Raw genomic sequence first — 14223 nt, forward strand, 5'->3', positions numbered from 1 at the left:
TTGTATCGCGCTAATCCTGCTCCTCATTGCTTCTTTACCCGTTTGTGGCCGTAACGTGTTTCAACAATGAAGTCGTTGTGCGTATTTTGAATTGCGTCTCTTGTGGTCTGAAATAGCTTTTTTTGTTGGAACGGGGTTTAACGCACCGTGCAGGGTCATCTATCTTGTAGTCGTGTGTCTTGCTTTTTTGGGGTTCAGTTTCTGCCTCACGTATCCCCATGGTGTCGTTTTAGGTTCGTTGGTAGTCGTACCTCTAGTGGGCTCATGCAGTCGTTCTGTCGCTACTTGCTTCGGTTACTTGGCAATATGGCGGGATACGGGCTGATTGTCCTGAGGCTGCGGGTCTCTATCACCTAGGTGATGCGGGTTCTTTTATAGACACGTCTTCTGATGGCATATTTTGCCCGGCTTGTTTTTTTGCCACCCTGGAGCGGTTGCTTTGATGGTTGTTGTGTTGCTGGGGTGCTTGTGCGTTCTGGTCATGGTGGCGGGATGGGAAATTGTTTCGCTTCATGTGTGCACGACTGGTGGATTTGGTCATTGTCACCTTCAACAATCCAGTCTTCCTGTCCACCGGTGAGTCATGTCCCTGCCTTGTTAAGCACCGCGGTTGTTGACGCATCAGCTTGCCTGTGCCGGAGGATTAGTCACAAGCTGGTTGTGGCCTCGCCAGACCCTTCTTCAATGCAAACCTCGGGGTGATGCTTACCATTCAATGTGAGTTGATTGAAGTATCGGCAACTTTTTATCGCGGGGTCACAACCAAGTTGTGGAGGAAGTCGGTGCTCGTGATGGGCAATGGGTGAGGACTTAGAGGTTGACTCCAGTCTTGTGGGTTTGCAAAAGATAGTGAGATGATTTCAAGGATCCCTCGACTTACTTTCCTGTTTTCTGTATTATTTATTAAGGGACTAAACTAGCAGTCTCGATGCGGCGAGATTCATCACTGCAGCTGAATCACCCTGGCGCGCTGCTGTATGCGTGTGCTAGCTTTTTGACATCGTGAATACCCATGGCCTTGGTGGTGGTGCTGGTGTCAGTGAGGCAGGAGTCTCGTGCATATTTGCCGCACAAGAGATGATGCGTCTGTCGGGCCTCATGGACGCCATTCGAATGTTTATTCACTGGATGTAAACAGCTGTGGTGACGCATAGGGGACCAACGTGGCCGGAGTTGTTCCAGGTGTACAGAAGGTTGGCCATGCACACCACTCTTCCATTCAGACTCCAGGCTACCAGATACCACTTCTGAATAGTACATGGGGAAGGATGCTGTGGTTAGTCGAACCTGTGGAGGCTGACTACAAGACGGTCATCAAGACGACATAAATTTGACACACCTCCGAGTACATGTTTCTTTCACTTTATGTTGGCCTTGGGCAATTGCTGCCATGACAGGCGGTCGACGCGCAGGATGCGTCTCCTGCAGGAAATCCACCAAACCCTTTGCCCCTATTATCGGAATCAATCCCCCCTCCCCCTCCAGACAATTTGCATTGTAGATGAACACCAATGGAAGGGATCACGCAGATCCGCCCCATCGTCTGGTGGTTAATCGTAACCTGCAGATAGGATCAATGACGACCAAGACAGGACAGAGCCCACGAGCAGGGCTGGAAGCGACCCCCAGACGGAGAAACTGATAGAACGATGTTCAGATCACAGACACCGAGCGACTCCCCACCGTCTCCGTCATTGTCATGATGCCAGTCGCACTCATACCTACAGACGTCCTGCACGCCACTGGGACATCGTCTCCCCGTGTCCTTCAAAAGACACAGCTTCTCCGGTTTAGCCTCTGTTTTACTAAAGCTGACATCAGAGAAGAAGGAGAAAGAAACTTTTTCCAACCCAATCAATCGTTACAGAAGTCGGAGGAAAGGCGAATTTAGTGCATCGCGTTTAACACTTGCAAAAATCTCAAGTAAAACGAGGCTGAGGCAGAGTCACGACTTATTAGAGGCACTATCACTAGGGTTTGCCAACTCCTCCTTCACATTCTCCTCTGCCACCGGGGCCTTCACCTCCTCAACGTTAACACCGTTTGCTGAGTCGTACTCCCCACCTTGGCCTTCGGCATCAGCAGCAGCGGCATTTTCGACCCAAAGGCCAGAGGCAACGCATCGCTTCATACACTCCTCCGCCTCTTTCGGATCCATCTCCGTCAGTGTCTTCTTCAACAACTCAACGTCTCGAGTCTCGAAGCACTTTCTTAGGGGCTAAAAGGCGAACAAACAGGGGAGGGGTGGGATGAATGATTGAGCAGACATGACTGAGTAGATACGGACAAGTTGGGACTTGACACCTTCGCTCGGTGACAAGAAATGCGGCGTATTCGACCGTTGCCTGGTATTTTAAATGATGCTGTCAAGACTAATCTGGCTTGGCATGGAAGACGTGGAGGAACTAGAATTACCTATGTAACTGGTGCAGATGACAAGCACTGCTGCCTTTTAAGCAAGCGAGGACACAAACAGTCACAATTTAACCCTAATGTTCACCATAGTGGCGCAAGGGTTGTGTTTCCTCTCTCGACACGAAAGGAAATCAAGGCCTCAGACATGTGATGGTCCTTGCGGTCGTGCTGGAGGCGCGAGATTATGACACTAGGACTCAAAAGGCAATTGAAAATGGCCTACCTCGGGAAGGGTTTCTATGACCTCGTAGGGGTCCAATCCACCGGGGCCAAGACGTTTCTGCCGCTCCTCTTCCTCGTACTGCTGCATCGCCTCGGTCAGCCTGACTCGAGCACGATCACGAATACGTACTTTGAAGGCCGTCAGCTCCTCATCGAACATGCGCTGGTACTCCGGCTCTGCATTGATGAATCTGCGAGAGGATGGGCGGAAAAACACATTCGTGAATAATTGTACCCTCTTTAGGGCTTCAATGCTTGAATGCGTGAAACAAAGGAGTGACGACATTTTGGCAGTCGCATCAGGCACACTAGAGTATGCAACAAAGCGGCACATTCACCGAACCATCCCCAGAAGGGAACATTTGCCAGAAATCATTCTATCCAAACACGGGAGTTAGGAAATGTGGCATTTTGCCATTCCGCTCCTTCCTCGTTAGCAGAAACGATTCGGATGTGCAAAGCCTCTTACTGGCCTTCAGTAGCATTTCCTGAGGGAAAATTTAAAGCCGTCCAAGACAGCTTAAACAACTATTGCTACTAAAAAGGAATAAGTAGCAAGTTTTACTTTGTGACGAGAGGCTTATTCCTCACAATAAGCAAAATTAAAAAGAAGCAATTCAAAAGAAAACACGACCAGCCCTACACCTAGCCACAAACCCACCTGTGAGCTAGGCAAATACTTGGGGAAAAATCCAACAGTGACAATGAAAAGCGTCTCACTTGTTGAAGAAGGGTCGAATACAAGACCGTGGATCGCATTTAAGGGACTTGGCCAGTTCCAGCATGAACTGCATCACGATGCACTGGTGGGAGACGTGATCCAGCAGGCTGTACTTCTACCAACAGAACGGAAATACAGAGGAATGACTAAAGCTCTTTAAAAAAATATATTATTTACATTAATCGTAGCATCGTCTTACTATAAAGCACAGGTTTTAACATACAAGTGACAAGCACGTTCAACAGTGGTTGCAACGACTTGTGTATCGCGAAAGGAGTGGCTGAGATTAAAGGCAACAATAAATTTGATGTAGAATAATGTCCTCGGTGTGGGAGCGATTACACTTTTCCAGTTTTTGGACTCCATAAATGCAAAACGTCTTTCGTGGATTGTAATGACCGATTTTCCTCCGAGACACCAAGGCAGCGATTAGGGGTAGAAATAAATACCTACTGTTTTATTATTACGACAGTCTGAGTAGTTGTTAATAAACAATAACCGGAACGTAAGCAACATCCGCAATTAAGCTGGTACGTAACTACGTCAGTAGTATACCTTCGTGCATACTACTACGGCTTCTTACGACGCTAGGAGAAACTTCGGGTGCTATATTTGAGCTTTAAATATGCAGAAACGAGGCACAAACCTACTCATATTGTGTTTGAGCGCAAAACCAGAAGATAATTTCACATTGAGCTTAGAAGAACCGGTTTTAAGTTCACTCTCATTAATAGGGAGTCTGCCCAGTGGGAAAATCGACCACCACAACTCAGACACTGTTCATCAGACGTGACAGCAACATTTGTCAATCATTTTGGATAATTAAAGCGATACTACTCAAAACGGAAAAAATGTGACTATCATCAAGTAGCCAAAATTATCCAACATCTACTGTATTGTTTTACACTCAACCTTACACACTTCGGCGAGGCTAACGTGCGCAGTGACAAAAGGCACTTGCCACGTATTTGTGACGTTGGAAGGGGATGGGCTATAAGTACTTCGAGCAAGTCAAACTTGCCAAAACACACGAAGCATGATCCAGAAATAAACCTGATTGGTAAAAGACGCGTCCAAAAGTGCCAAAATTAATCAAAACAGACGCACCTCTTCCATGGCAAGATCAAGGCACCACAAGACGAGATGATTGGCAGTTTCATCACAAACCAGGTGAGGATTTTCAAGGAGGTATTGTCGGGAGTCAACTGGACGACTAAACATACCGAACTTCTTGATTTCGGCTTCATGTTTCTTAACAAAGTCCCTAAGTCGGTCCGCGGCCTCTTCATGAACATCATCATCATTGTCCTCGTCAACCTTCGGTTTCTCTTTCAAAGCCGCTTTGTTAATAAACTAAATTGACCACGAAAGTACCAATTATTACAAGACTATCAATGACACCACATTACAAGTCAAACTAATAAGATTTGTTGGTGAGATGAAGGCAATAACGTCAAACTTACCGTCCGAGACCGTCCCTCGTGGCTTATTGTGTCAACATTGAGAGGACGAAGCTAAAAATATTCGATATATGTACTTGCAGATCATACCCTTTCTTTTTTGTTCATTGCCTTCTCCTTCTCCTGCCATTCTTTGTCGGCTACCTCCAGTTTCCTTAAATTATCCTCCAATTCTTTCACATTAGGTGCATTACTCTGCAAAAAATGAAAAGTGAGCTGCAACATACCTTGATTCCCTCATCGTATAGTGATCGAGCCTTCTGTAGGGCTTCAATATGCTCCTTCTTTCCCTTTTCAAACTTTTCTTTTTCTTCTTTCCATTCACGGTCACGGTTAAGACGAGCTTCGTGACGCCAACGGAACAGGCTAGCAGTATCTATGTTAGGGTGGGTGTCATCTTCATCATCTGAGACCTGAAGCCGAGTCACAGAGACCAAAGGCATACCTCAATGTGGTCCCATTTACTATAATCCATAAGTCTACTAGGAGCGGTTAAAGGTTCGCACAATCGAATGAACACACTTAAACAAAGTAGGATAATTATTTCAGCGCAAGCGCACTTACCCTGTTCACATGTAGAAACCTAGTTAAATGACGTCACAAAGATAGTTATTTAACTAAAAATTTAGTGGGAAATAGGTACTTGTCTAATAAGAGTTGAAATAATATAATAGTTTTCGAAATCCGTGAGAGCTATATTCAGAAAAAAATGCACTAAATAAAGCAATTTTTAACTGTGCAAAAGAGATTGCCCTTGCATTAACCATAATTTACCCATTTTTTAAAACGCATTGGTGCTTTGTTAATTATAGAGTGTTGTTTAGTTAAATTTTTCGGCACTATCTTCAATTGAGTGTTTACTGCTAGGTGGTCAAATGCGTAACAACAAGTTAAGCTGTGATTGCTGACAAGTGTTACGAAATAGTGAGCGTATTTCCGTCTTCTCCCTGTGCAAATGCCGGTAAAAGGGCAAATATTAGACCTTCTCAAAGTTGGCTATTAGTGCTAGTCAATAGGCTAGAGCAAACCAATGCACAAAACGGGTTTTTTGACTTTTGCATAAGATTTGGTATGCAGTGCACCGAGGCGTGATGGTCACTTAGCGGTTTTCTCTGAAGCTCATTGTGAACAACAAACAGCAGAAAAATCCTTATTTTCTTTTTAAAAATTATGATTTTTTATTTTTAGCTGATTTTTGTAGTTTTAATGTGCATGCTTTCTAAAATGTTTTTTGGACTACTTTATACTGCTTCTTGTTTGTATGCTTTTATCAATCCCGATGTGGTTTCGGTTTTGGTGAACTCAGCCATCTTCGACTTTGGGAAGGTTGGTTTGTTTTTGATTTCTAAATTTTGTTTCCATACTTTGAGTTACTGGCATTGTCTGGAGATGATTCTATTCATTTGCTTTAACGGGTTTAATGGCAATTGTTGTTGGGATATGTCTACTGAAATAAATTAGTAGACGCCTGCTGCAAATTAAGTAGTCGCATGCCTGTTAAAGCGTTCACTCCAGTTGGCTTCCTACTGGGTGGTTTATGCTTCGAACAGGATTTGTTAGCCGTCTTAACCTTTTTTGGGATTCTTTCCTACTTTTTTAATGAGGCGTTTATCTTCCTGCCATTCATTCGACTACTGCTTCTTTGGTAACTTGGGTTGAAGTTCGAACATTGCTGTAGATATTGCTGTTGCCGCCGTTTCAGTCCCTACAAAATCATTCTTAGTTAAGGCAGCATTGTGAGTATTGAATTTTATCTTTGTTCTATGCAATTTTAACCACGACGTAATTGCAATGCGTTTTATCGCGTTGGGTCCTAATCATTTTGGTTTCTTATGTGTTAGTGACTGAAATCTCGATGAATAGGGCCTCTGTGGTCTTTTTTAGTTCTTTACTAATGGACTCAGTGTCAACAAAGCCGGAAGCCACGGATGAAGACCAATCCTCAATAACCCCATCAACCTCTCGAAGGCGTCGCAGTCGCGCACCTTCTTCTGCCCCAAAAAGCACTCCAAAGCGTCCACGAACCACTCCATCTACAAAATCGCCACGCGGTGGAAAGGGTGGCAGGAGTCGTGGAGGTACTGCTCGAACGAAAGCCGCGAAATCCGCCGTTGGTGCTGATGAAGCTGATGCCACAGAAGACTTCACAGCTCTGGCTGCTAGCGCTCTAGACTATGCGGAAGACTCCTCCTCGCAGGAAGACGATGAAAATGACGACGATGATGACGATGGTGGCAGTGACTACGTCCCCGACGCTGCTGAGGCCGATCACAATGAAGAAGACGAGTTTGAGGAAATGGATGTGGACGTCTCGAGGACTCCTCGTAGGCGTCGTGGTCGGAGGTCAAACGCTGCCACTTCAAGCGTACAAAACCACGATGATGATTTCGATATCAGTGATTATGAAGATGATGACGATGGGATGCAGGAGAGTCGCGTCAGTCTAATGAATGAGGTGTCTGCAATGCAGGACTCAAATAGACACGATGAACCCCTGGGACTCTTCTCCGACATGGTTGCTGCATCTGGGTTGGTTGGTAATTCTACTGGTGGCAACGATGATAAAGACATCTACGACTTTGATGCGCAGAGTATGGCCTCGGATAAGCGTTTTCGCAAGATGCGACAATCGGCCGCGGCTAGACAGAATCGCAAATCTGGTGGCGGTGGTGGTGGAGGAGGCGCTTCCCGTTCCCGACCTGCTAATCGACCTGCCACTCAAGTGGGTGCCAGTTGGGGTTCGAATATTTACAGTGCCCTAGCAACTTCTCTCAAAACCCGTGGTGATCTTGACGCCTACACGAACTTTTTGAAGTGCCCATATCTAAACAGTTGCATGGATTCTATGTTTGTTGACATGTGCCGACCCAGTAATCAGCACATGGGCCTATTCTTCGGTCCCTCTGCAAGTTTGCAAAGCCTCATGGGTCGTGTTAATGATCCAGACAAGGTGGTTGAGCTTTTGCATGCATTTATGTCTAAGTCATACGATACCTTGGCGAATAGAATTCTGTGGTTTGCACCCATCATTCACCAGCAACCGGTTCCACTCTCAAACATGTGCGCCTTTGCGGACAGACTTACCACTTTGTCTAGGAGTCTAGACCCCGATATGACAATTGAGCCGGCGTATATTCTCGAAGGTGATCTCAACGTTCTTGTTCAAACTGGTGCGCCTTTTACTGATCTTGAAGTTTCATTGATCCAGCAAACCGCTATAAATAGTGCCGGTCACATGGGTCGCTTTATGACAGATGTGCATCAAATTATCCTCTCCAACGACTTTTGGGATCAGTTGAATGACCTTGTCGCTCTACCTTATGAGAAGATTATTAGCTACGCGGAGAGAGGTAACGCAACCGCTGAAGGTGATGCCTCAGTGAATCTTGAAGCCATTGAGCCACCATGCCTCCACCGCATCATCGCAGCTGTAAACAGTGAGAATAAATTGTTGGGAATAGCCCTCACTGACACCTGGGATCTTAATAAGGTTCCACTGTCTCGAAAACGCCGAAGCCTGAACTTCGAGAACCTCCAAAGGGGTCCTCTTCAACTCACCAAGACTGATCGGTCATCTTCTGTCACTGAAGAACTTCCCATTGAACTGGACACCTATGGGGTGTTGGAACAGATTTTAGATGATGTTGCTGTTTTGAGAACTCTTGAAGACGAGTCGGCTGAGGCCACGACCATTCGCACTTCGCCTCAAATAGGTCGCATTCACTTGATGGACTGTTTCCTGCTCAAACCCAATAGTCGGAAGGATGCTCTTATCTTAGTCTGTTACGAGGCTAGTGCTAGCCCACCTATGCCGAATCCCAGTCCACCCGGTTCTAGCCCATTCAAGGTATACTCCCTCGTTAGTGAGGAGAATTTCTTCTTTTCTCGGTTCGGCATCACATCCGATTCCCCAGCTCTCATGGACGGTATGTTCACCGCTGACCCTGAAGCCCTGATTGAACGTAAAGCTGTGGCTGTTCTGCCTGATTTAGTGTTCAACAATCTTCGTTCCATTGCTCTTCGTGAAGTAGTCGCTTCAAGCGGTACCGCGATTGTGAATGCGGTGCTTACAAACATAAGCACCGATGCAGAGACACCAAGCATCTATCGCTGCTCCAAATTCATCCTCGTCGATAGCCAACGTCGCGTTCCACTGGCGATCGTTTTTGAGGTCCCTATCCGTCTCTCCTGGATAATCGATGCTAACGAATGTTCTGTTCGACCTCTCGACACCTCTGCTCTCAACACCGAGTTTACCTCCGTCACTGCAGACACTCTGTCTGCCGTGGAGGGCAAATTCTCTCCCAACATTACAGAGTGTCGTCTCGTAGTTATTAACGGGCTGCTCTACTCTCTCCAGGTGGATGAGAATCGAGTTCTTCAGCGAATTGTAGAGTTAATTCCAGCTGGATATGGCAATCCGACTGGTCATCCAGATCATGCTGCCTTGGCGCCCCAAGCCGTCACTGGAGATGCTCGAGCCTCCTCTGCCTTCCTCCGCATTTTCAATGAAGAAAGCTCGACCTCTTCCGTCTTTCCGATGATCTACCTTCCACACTTCGGCCAACAGACACTTGTGAACCAGGTGGCCGGCTTCTGTGATGAGTTGGTGGACCACATATACACCAGTCCTGTTTCCTTCTCTCTCTACGACGTTGTCTTCCGCATGGCCATCAAGCACACACCTAAAATGCTGGCCAGACAGCATCGTGAGGCTGCTGAGGCAGCGGCGGCAGCGTCGGCCGAAGCGAATCCCAACGACCCGCCTCCTCCACCCGTTCCTATGCCTGAGCATTGGGGCGTGTGTTCAATCTGCTCGAAGGAATTACACTCCGTTAGCGGTTTGTTGGAACACGAGCTTCGGCATATTGGATTGACTAAGTTCCGTTGTCCAGAACACGCTAGGTGTTTCATGGATAGAAGGGCTCTGCTCAACCACATGCAGGAGCACACCGACAGTTCATTGAAGCCCGATGACGAGGGTGGTGGTGAAGACGGGGGTGCTAATGACGTCGCAATAGGTGAAGAAGACATTAAGTTTTTCCCCGGTTTAACTAACGTCTTTGCCAGGAGCTCCCTTCTCTCTTGTCGTATGGAGTCGCCTCAGTGTGAGGGATGTCGTGACTACTTCCCAACTGCTGACGTGATGGCGCAGCATCTGGAAATTTGTGATGGCATCTCCTTCAGTACCCGCAGCCCTCTTGAACAGGCACCTGGTATCACTTTAGGCAACGCTAGCGACAGATCCGTCTGTGGTATCTGCGGTCAGGCAGTGGATGAAATCAAGCAACATTTCACTGATGTTCATCTCACCTGTCTCCTGTGTCGTGCTCAGTTGCATACCATCGAAGAACTCTCCTACCACTACAAAGTCCATGTGGAAGACAACGCCTCCGAGGATTCGGGTAGGCTGAGTGAAGTCTCTACCTGTGAGACGTGTCTCAACTTCTACAGCTCTAAACACAACTATTACTTTCACCAGTGGGCAGAACACGGGGTTATTTTCAAACAGGATCCCACCACTGGTATGCTAGGTCCGGTCCAAGTTAGAGAACCTCGTATCCGAGCTTGTGACGAAGAAGCTCTGACAACCAAGTTAAAGTGCAAGTTCTGCCAATTTGTCTGCCCCTGTTCAGGTAAGCAGTACGTGGATCACCTTCAGTCCGCGCACGATATCACCTCTGATGTGGCCCTCGTGTGCCGTTTCTGTGCGGAAATATTTGGGAATCTGGACGAGCTTTCCAATCACCTTCAAGCGAATCATGCTCCACTCTCCGAGTACAACAATGCTGGGCCGCAGACAGTCTACCGATGCGATATGTGCACTGAGACACCCTTTTTTGCGTTCCATAAAGGAATGCTGGATCACGCTCGGGAGGTCCATAACAACCTCACACCCAACATGTACGAGTGTCCACACTGTCGGGAGAGGTTTTCTGATCGTCGTGCACATCGATTGCATGTGGAGAAACACGCTGAGGGAGTGCTTCATCCCTGCACGGAGTGTGGGAAGGAATTTCGTTCAAAACAGGCTCTGATGCATCACATCCAGATGCGCCATGACACCTCGGAATGGGAGCAGGGACCCGCCACTTGTGAACACTGCGGGATCACTTACCCCAAACGCTCTGCGCTCAAGTATCACATTGCTCGAATGCATAATCTCGTGAGTGCTTGACACTCTCCATAACCTTCTCATCGATCGTATCTTTTTAAACGGAATTTTTTTCCTTCTCTTTTGGACGCAATAGGAACTTCTGCACGAGTGCCCCGTGTGTCAGCAGCGCTTCCGCATCGAGACGTACCTGCGACGTCATATGAAGGAGACGCACAGTGGACCCATCAAGTGTGAAATTTGCCAGAAGCAGTGCGCCAACCTGCGTTGCTACTCGCAACATCGGCAGAAGCACTTCAGGGATAAGATCTTCCAATGCACTGAATGTTCGGTCTCCTTTAAGAGCAAGACCGCCATGCGTCGACATGTTCGAGTGGAGCATATGCAGCTGGGTCCGGAGAAGTTTGAATGTCAAATCTGCGGCAAGGTGAGCTCCACTCTCTCTCTCTCGCCTTGTATTTGCGCAAAATGTCATCACATTTTTTCCGTGTAGATTGTCACACAAATCGGAATGCACATGCTGACGCATAAGGACGCGCGTTTCAAGTGCATCTACTGCGACAAGCAGTTCACCAAGTCGGTATACTACAACGAACATGTGCGCATTCACTTGGGCCAGCTGCCCTTCGAGTGCCATATCTGCGGGCGTCGATTCAACAAGAAGTCCAATCTCAATGTACACCTCAAGTTCCACGAGAAGCATCGCGATGAGGATGGCAACGTAAGTTGGGGAGATTGGGCATTAAAGTCTCCTGAACTTATGCGTGGAACTCTTGATTCTACCAACCCTGTTCTTGACCTTGCAGTACCTGCAACTGAAGGCGCGCGGTCGTGTGAGCATTATGTTTGGCGATGCGAGTCTGACACCGGAGGAGCGGGCGGCGAAGAACGCGGCGCTGAAGAACAAATCAAACAAGCCGACGCAAACTGTGGCGGTGGGTCCTGACTTGCCGGGTGCTTTCAACGTCGGTGGAGCGGCGGGTGCTGCGTCCGACGCCTGCGCAAGGGCCTGCGGTGGGCACCTCACCGATGTTGTTGGCCTTCGACCTCTTAATTCCAGCATTCTTCCCCATCATCCCCACTTGGCTTCTGCCTCCAACTCCAATTCCATAACGATCACCAACACGACCAATGGCGAGGAGACGAAACCTGCCTTTCTTTGATGGAGATAGACCTTTTCTACACGATCACTTGTGAACCATGTAGTCTAGTGGGCGCTTGTCTGTGTAAATAGGATACCTGCCAAACCTTGCTACCGTCCAACCATCCACCCACTCACCCATCCATCAACCCTAGCAATTAATGGACTCCCCCTTCCCTTCAGCAATGCTTCTTCCTGCACTGACGATGATGATTAGTCGATTTCCTTGCTCTTTCTCACCTTGTCACTGTGTGTGTTTAAACGCAAATATAATTTCTCTTGTCTACCTCTCCAATCTCCTTTTTATTCCCCTGTGGGTGTTGTGCTACAGCGTCGAGTTCCTCCATCCCTGTGACTTGAGTTGGCATCGGCAGTGCTTTTGTTGGCGCTGCATTTTGCTCGATTCGACATCACTTCTGGGCGAGAGGGAAGTCTTCAGCGGGTCTGTCGTTCTCGAATCAAATGTTGGTGGAGATTTTAAGCAAGAAGTTGGTGGATGAACCGCTGTGGGATCGTCGATCTTCCCCTCCCCCCTACCCAGGGCTTTTGGTATCCACGCATTAGGCGAGGCCAGGTAGCCTTGCGATTGTCCGTGCTGTTGTGGTGGGTCACTTCGTCAAAACCGGATTTAATTAGCATCGTCAAATGTCCTACCGTTGAGCTTCGGCTTGTCACCACCGTAACCGTGGCGGTGACAAGTCTCCTGTAGATAGGCGAAGCTGATCGCGGATCCGGGTCCCGCGTCTTCACTCACAAGGAAGCCCCGTCCATCATCGCTTGCTGTTCCATTCGTGAGCTCACCACCACTGCTATGAAACCGGAGATATTCACACGGAAACCATCACTTACGAATAGAGACGACTATGGCTAGGCGACGAGCTGATCTTTTGACTATTTGACTGCCTAATTTGGTGGGGGGACGAGCCCTCGCGTCGGGGACTAGCATGCCGAGATTACGGGAATCAAAGAGGCCAAACGACCGCATCTATCACCATAGACGAGTACATGAGAAAGGTTTCATGTCGAATCCTCCTTTATTGCCACATTTTTAAAAAAAATTGTACAACTTATCCCTTTTGAATAAATTAATTAAACCCCCTTATTTCCAGAAATTGTGAAATTTGGACGGCAGGCTCTAATTGAATAGTCCAGGCCTTAAAAAATCGTGTTCAATTTTTATAACAAAAAAAACCTTAATCCACTCCTCCGTTGGGGCAGCCTTCAAGCCCAAAAAATTGTACTGCTCGATGTCTTAGAAGTTGCCATGCTCGTGGCTAATCGCGCGCTCTCACTCCCCCTGATTGGTTAAGATTACGTCCAGTTGTGCTTTAGGGTTGCCAATAGCCACGCTACATCCAAGGTCACTTGCGTGAGTGAAAGGATTGAGTGACTCACACGCAGCCAGCTGTGCTCGTACGCGCGCACCGCGTGCTCCCTCCGTGCTGACTCTATTCTGTTCTGACGTCATTATTTACTGATTATTGGGGTGGAAGCACGATGGAGACCAGGGCACTAGCACGCATAGGCTCCAGCTTGTAGCACTCCCCTTTCCTTGTGTCGATTCAGGGCACATCAGCGGTAAGCATTAAGAGTGGGCATGGTGGGAAACATGGCCCCGTTTCTAACCCCCCCCCCTGATGCAACCCATCTTAATGCGGGTGATACTCCGAAATTCTGACCAGACGCAGCATCTACTACTAACAAAATTAGTAAGTAGCATTTCATCTGCTTTGGAAGTTCATCTCGCTGCAAATACGTAAATTATGCAAAGACTCAGTATGTGCGGAGCAGAAATGTGAGCACGACGGGGAAACGAGATGGACATTCAAAGGGAGAAATAGGACATGAATTGAGTCGATTAAGGGGAGGGCTATTCGGTCCTTCTGGCGGGTACTGTTTACAGTCACGCCTGAGCAAGCTATTCTACAGGGGTATGCCCAGTCGTCATGGCTTTGGGGGGACTTGGGATGCCGTAGCAGATTAAACAGCCAGGAATGATAGTAATCTTTGTGATAGGTAATGTGACAGTTGACCTTTAGTGCAGGTCTAATGGCTCAACTCTGCAGGGCCTTACGAGTGCCATCTACTGAGTGGTCGACTTCCTGGTAGCGTACATACTTAAGGGTAAGCAACTATGGTAGTGAGTCGA

The 14223-nt window shown here is 47.6% G+C and overlaps 2 protein-coding genes across 2 annotated transcripts; one reads left to right on the top strand and one right to left on the bottom strand. All coding sequences in view use genetic code 11, as the record gives it.

The window, feature by feature from the left end:
* Positions 1-1945: 1945 nt before the first annotated feature.
* On the bottom strand, positions 1946-5261 carry EGR_03304 (Hsp90 co-chaperone Cdc37; the record flags this gene model as incomplete). The annotated part of the gene is made up of 6 exons (XM_024492553.1): positions 1946-2218; positions 2639-2814; positions 4582-4711; positions 4822-4872; positions 4909-5013; positions 5046-5261. 6 exons carry the CDS (start codon positions 5259-5261, stop codon positions 1946-1948), a joined length of 951 nt encoding a protein of 316 aa, XP_024352954.1.
* A 1451-nt stretch (positions 5262-6712) lies between these two features.
* Positions 6713-13221, top strand: EGR_03305 (Zinc finger protein 25; the record flags this gene model as incomplete). The annotated part of the gene is made up of 4 exons (XM_024492554.1): positions 6713-10984; positions 11100-11360; positions 11427-11868; positions 13184-13221. 4 exons carry the CDS (start codon positions 6713-6715, stop codon positions 13219-13221), a joined length of 5013 nt encoding a protein of 1670 aa, XP_024352955.1.
* Positions 13222-14223: the final 1002 nt, after the last annotated feature.

Source organism: Echinococcus granulosus (assembly GCF_000524195.1).
Source record: "Echinococcus granulosus chromosome Unknown EG_S00017, whole genome shotgun sequence".
NCBI lineage: Eukaryota > Metazoa > Platyhelminthes > Cestoda > Cyclophyllidea > Taeniidae > Echinococcus > Echinococcus granulosus.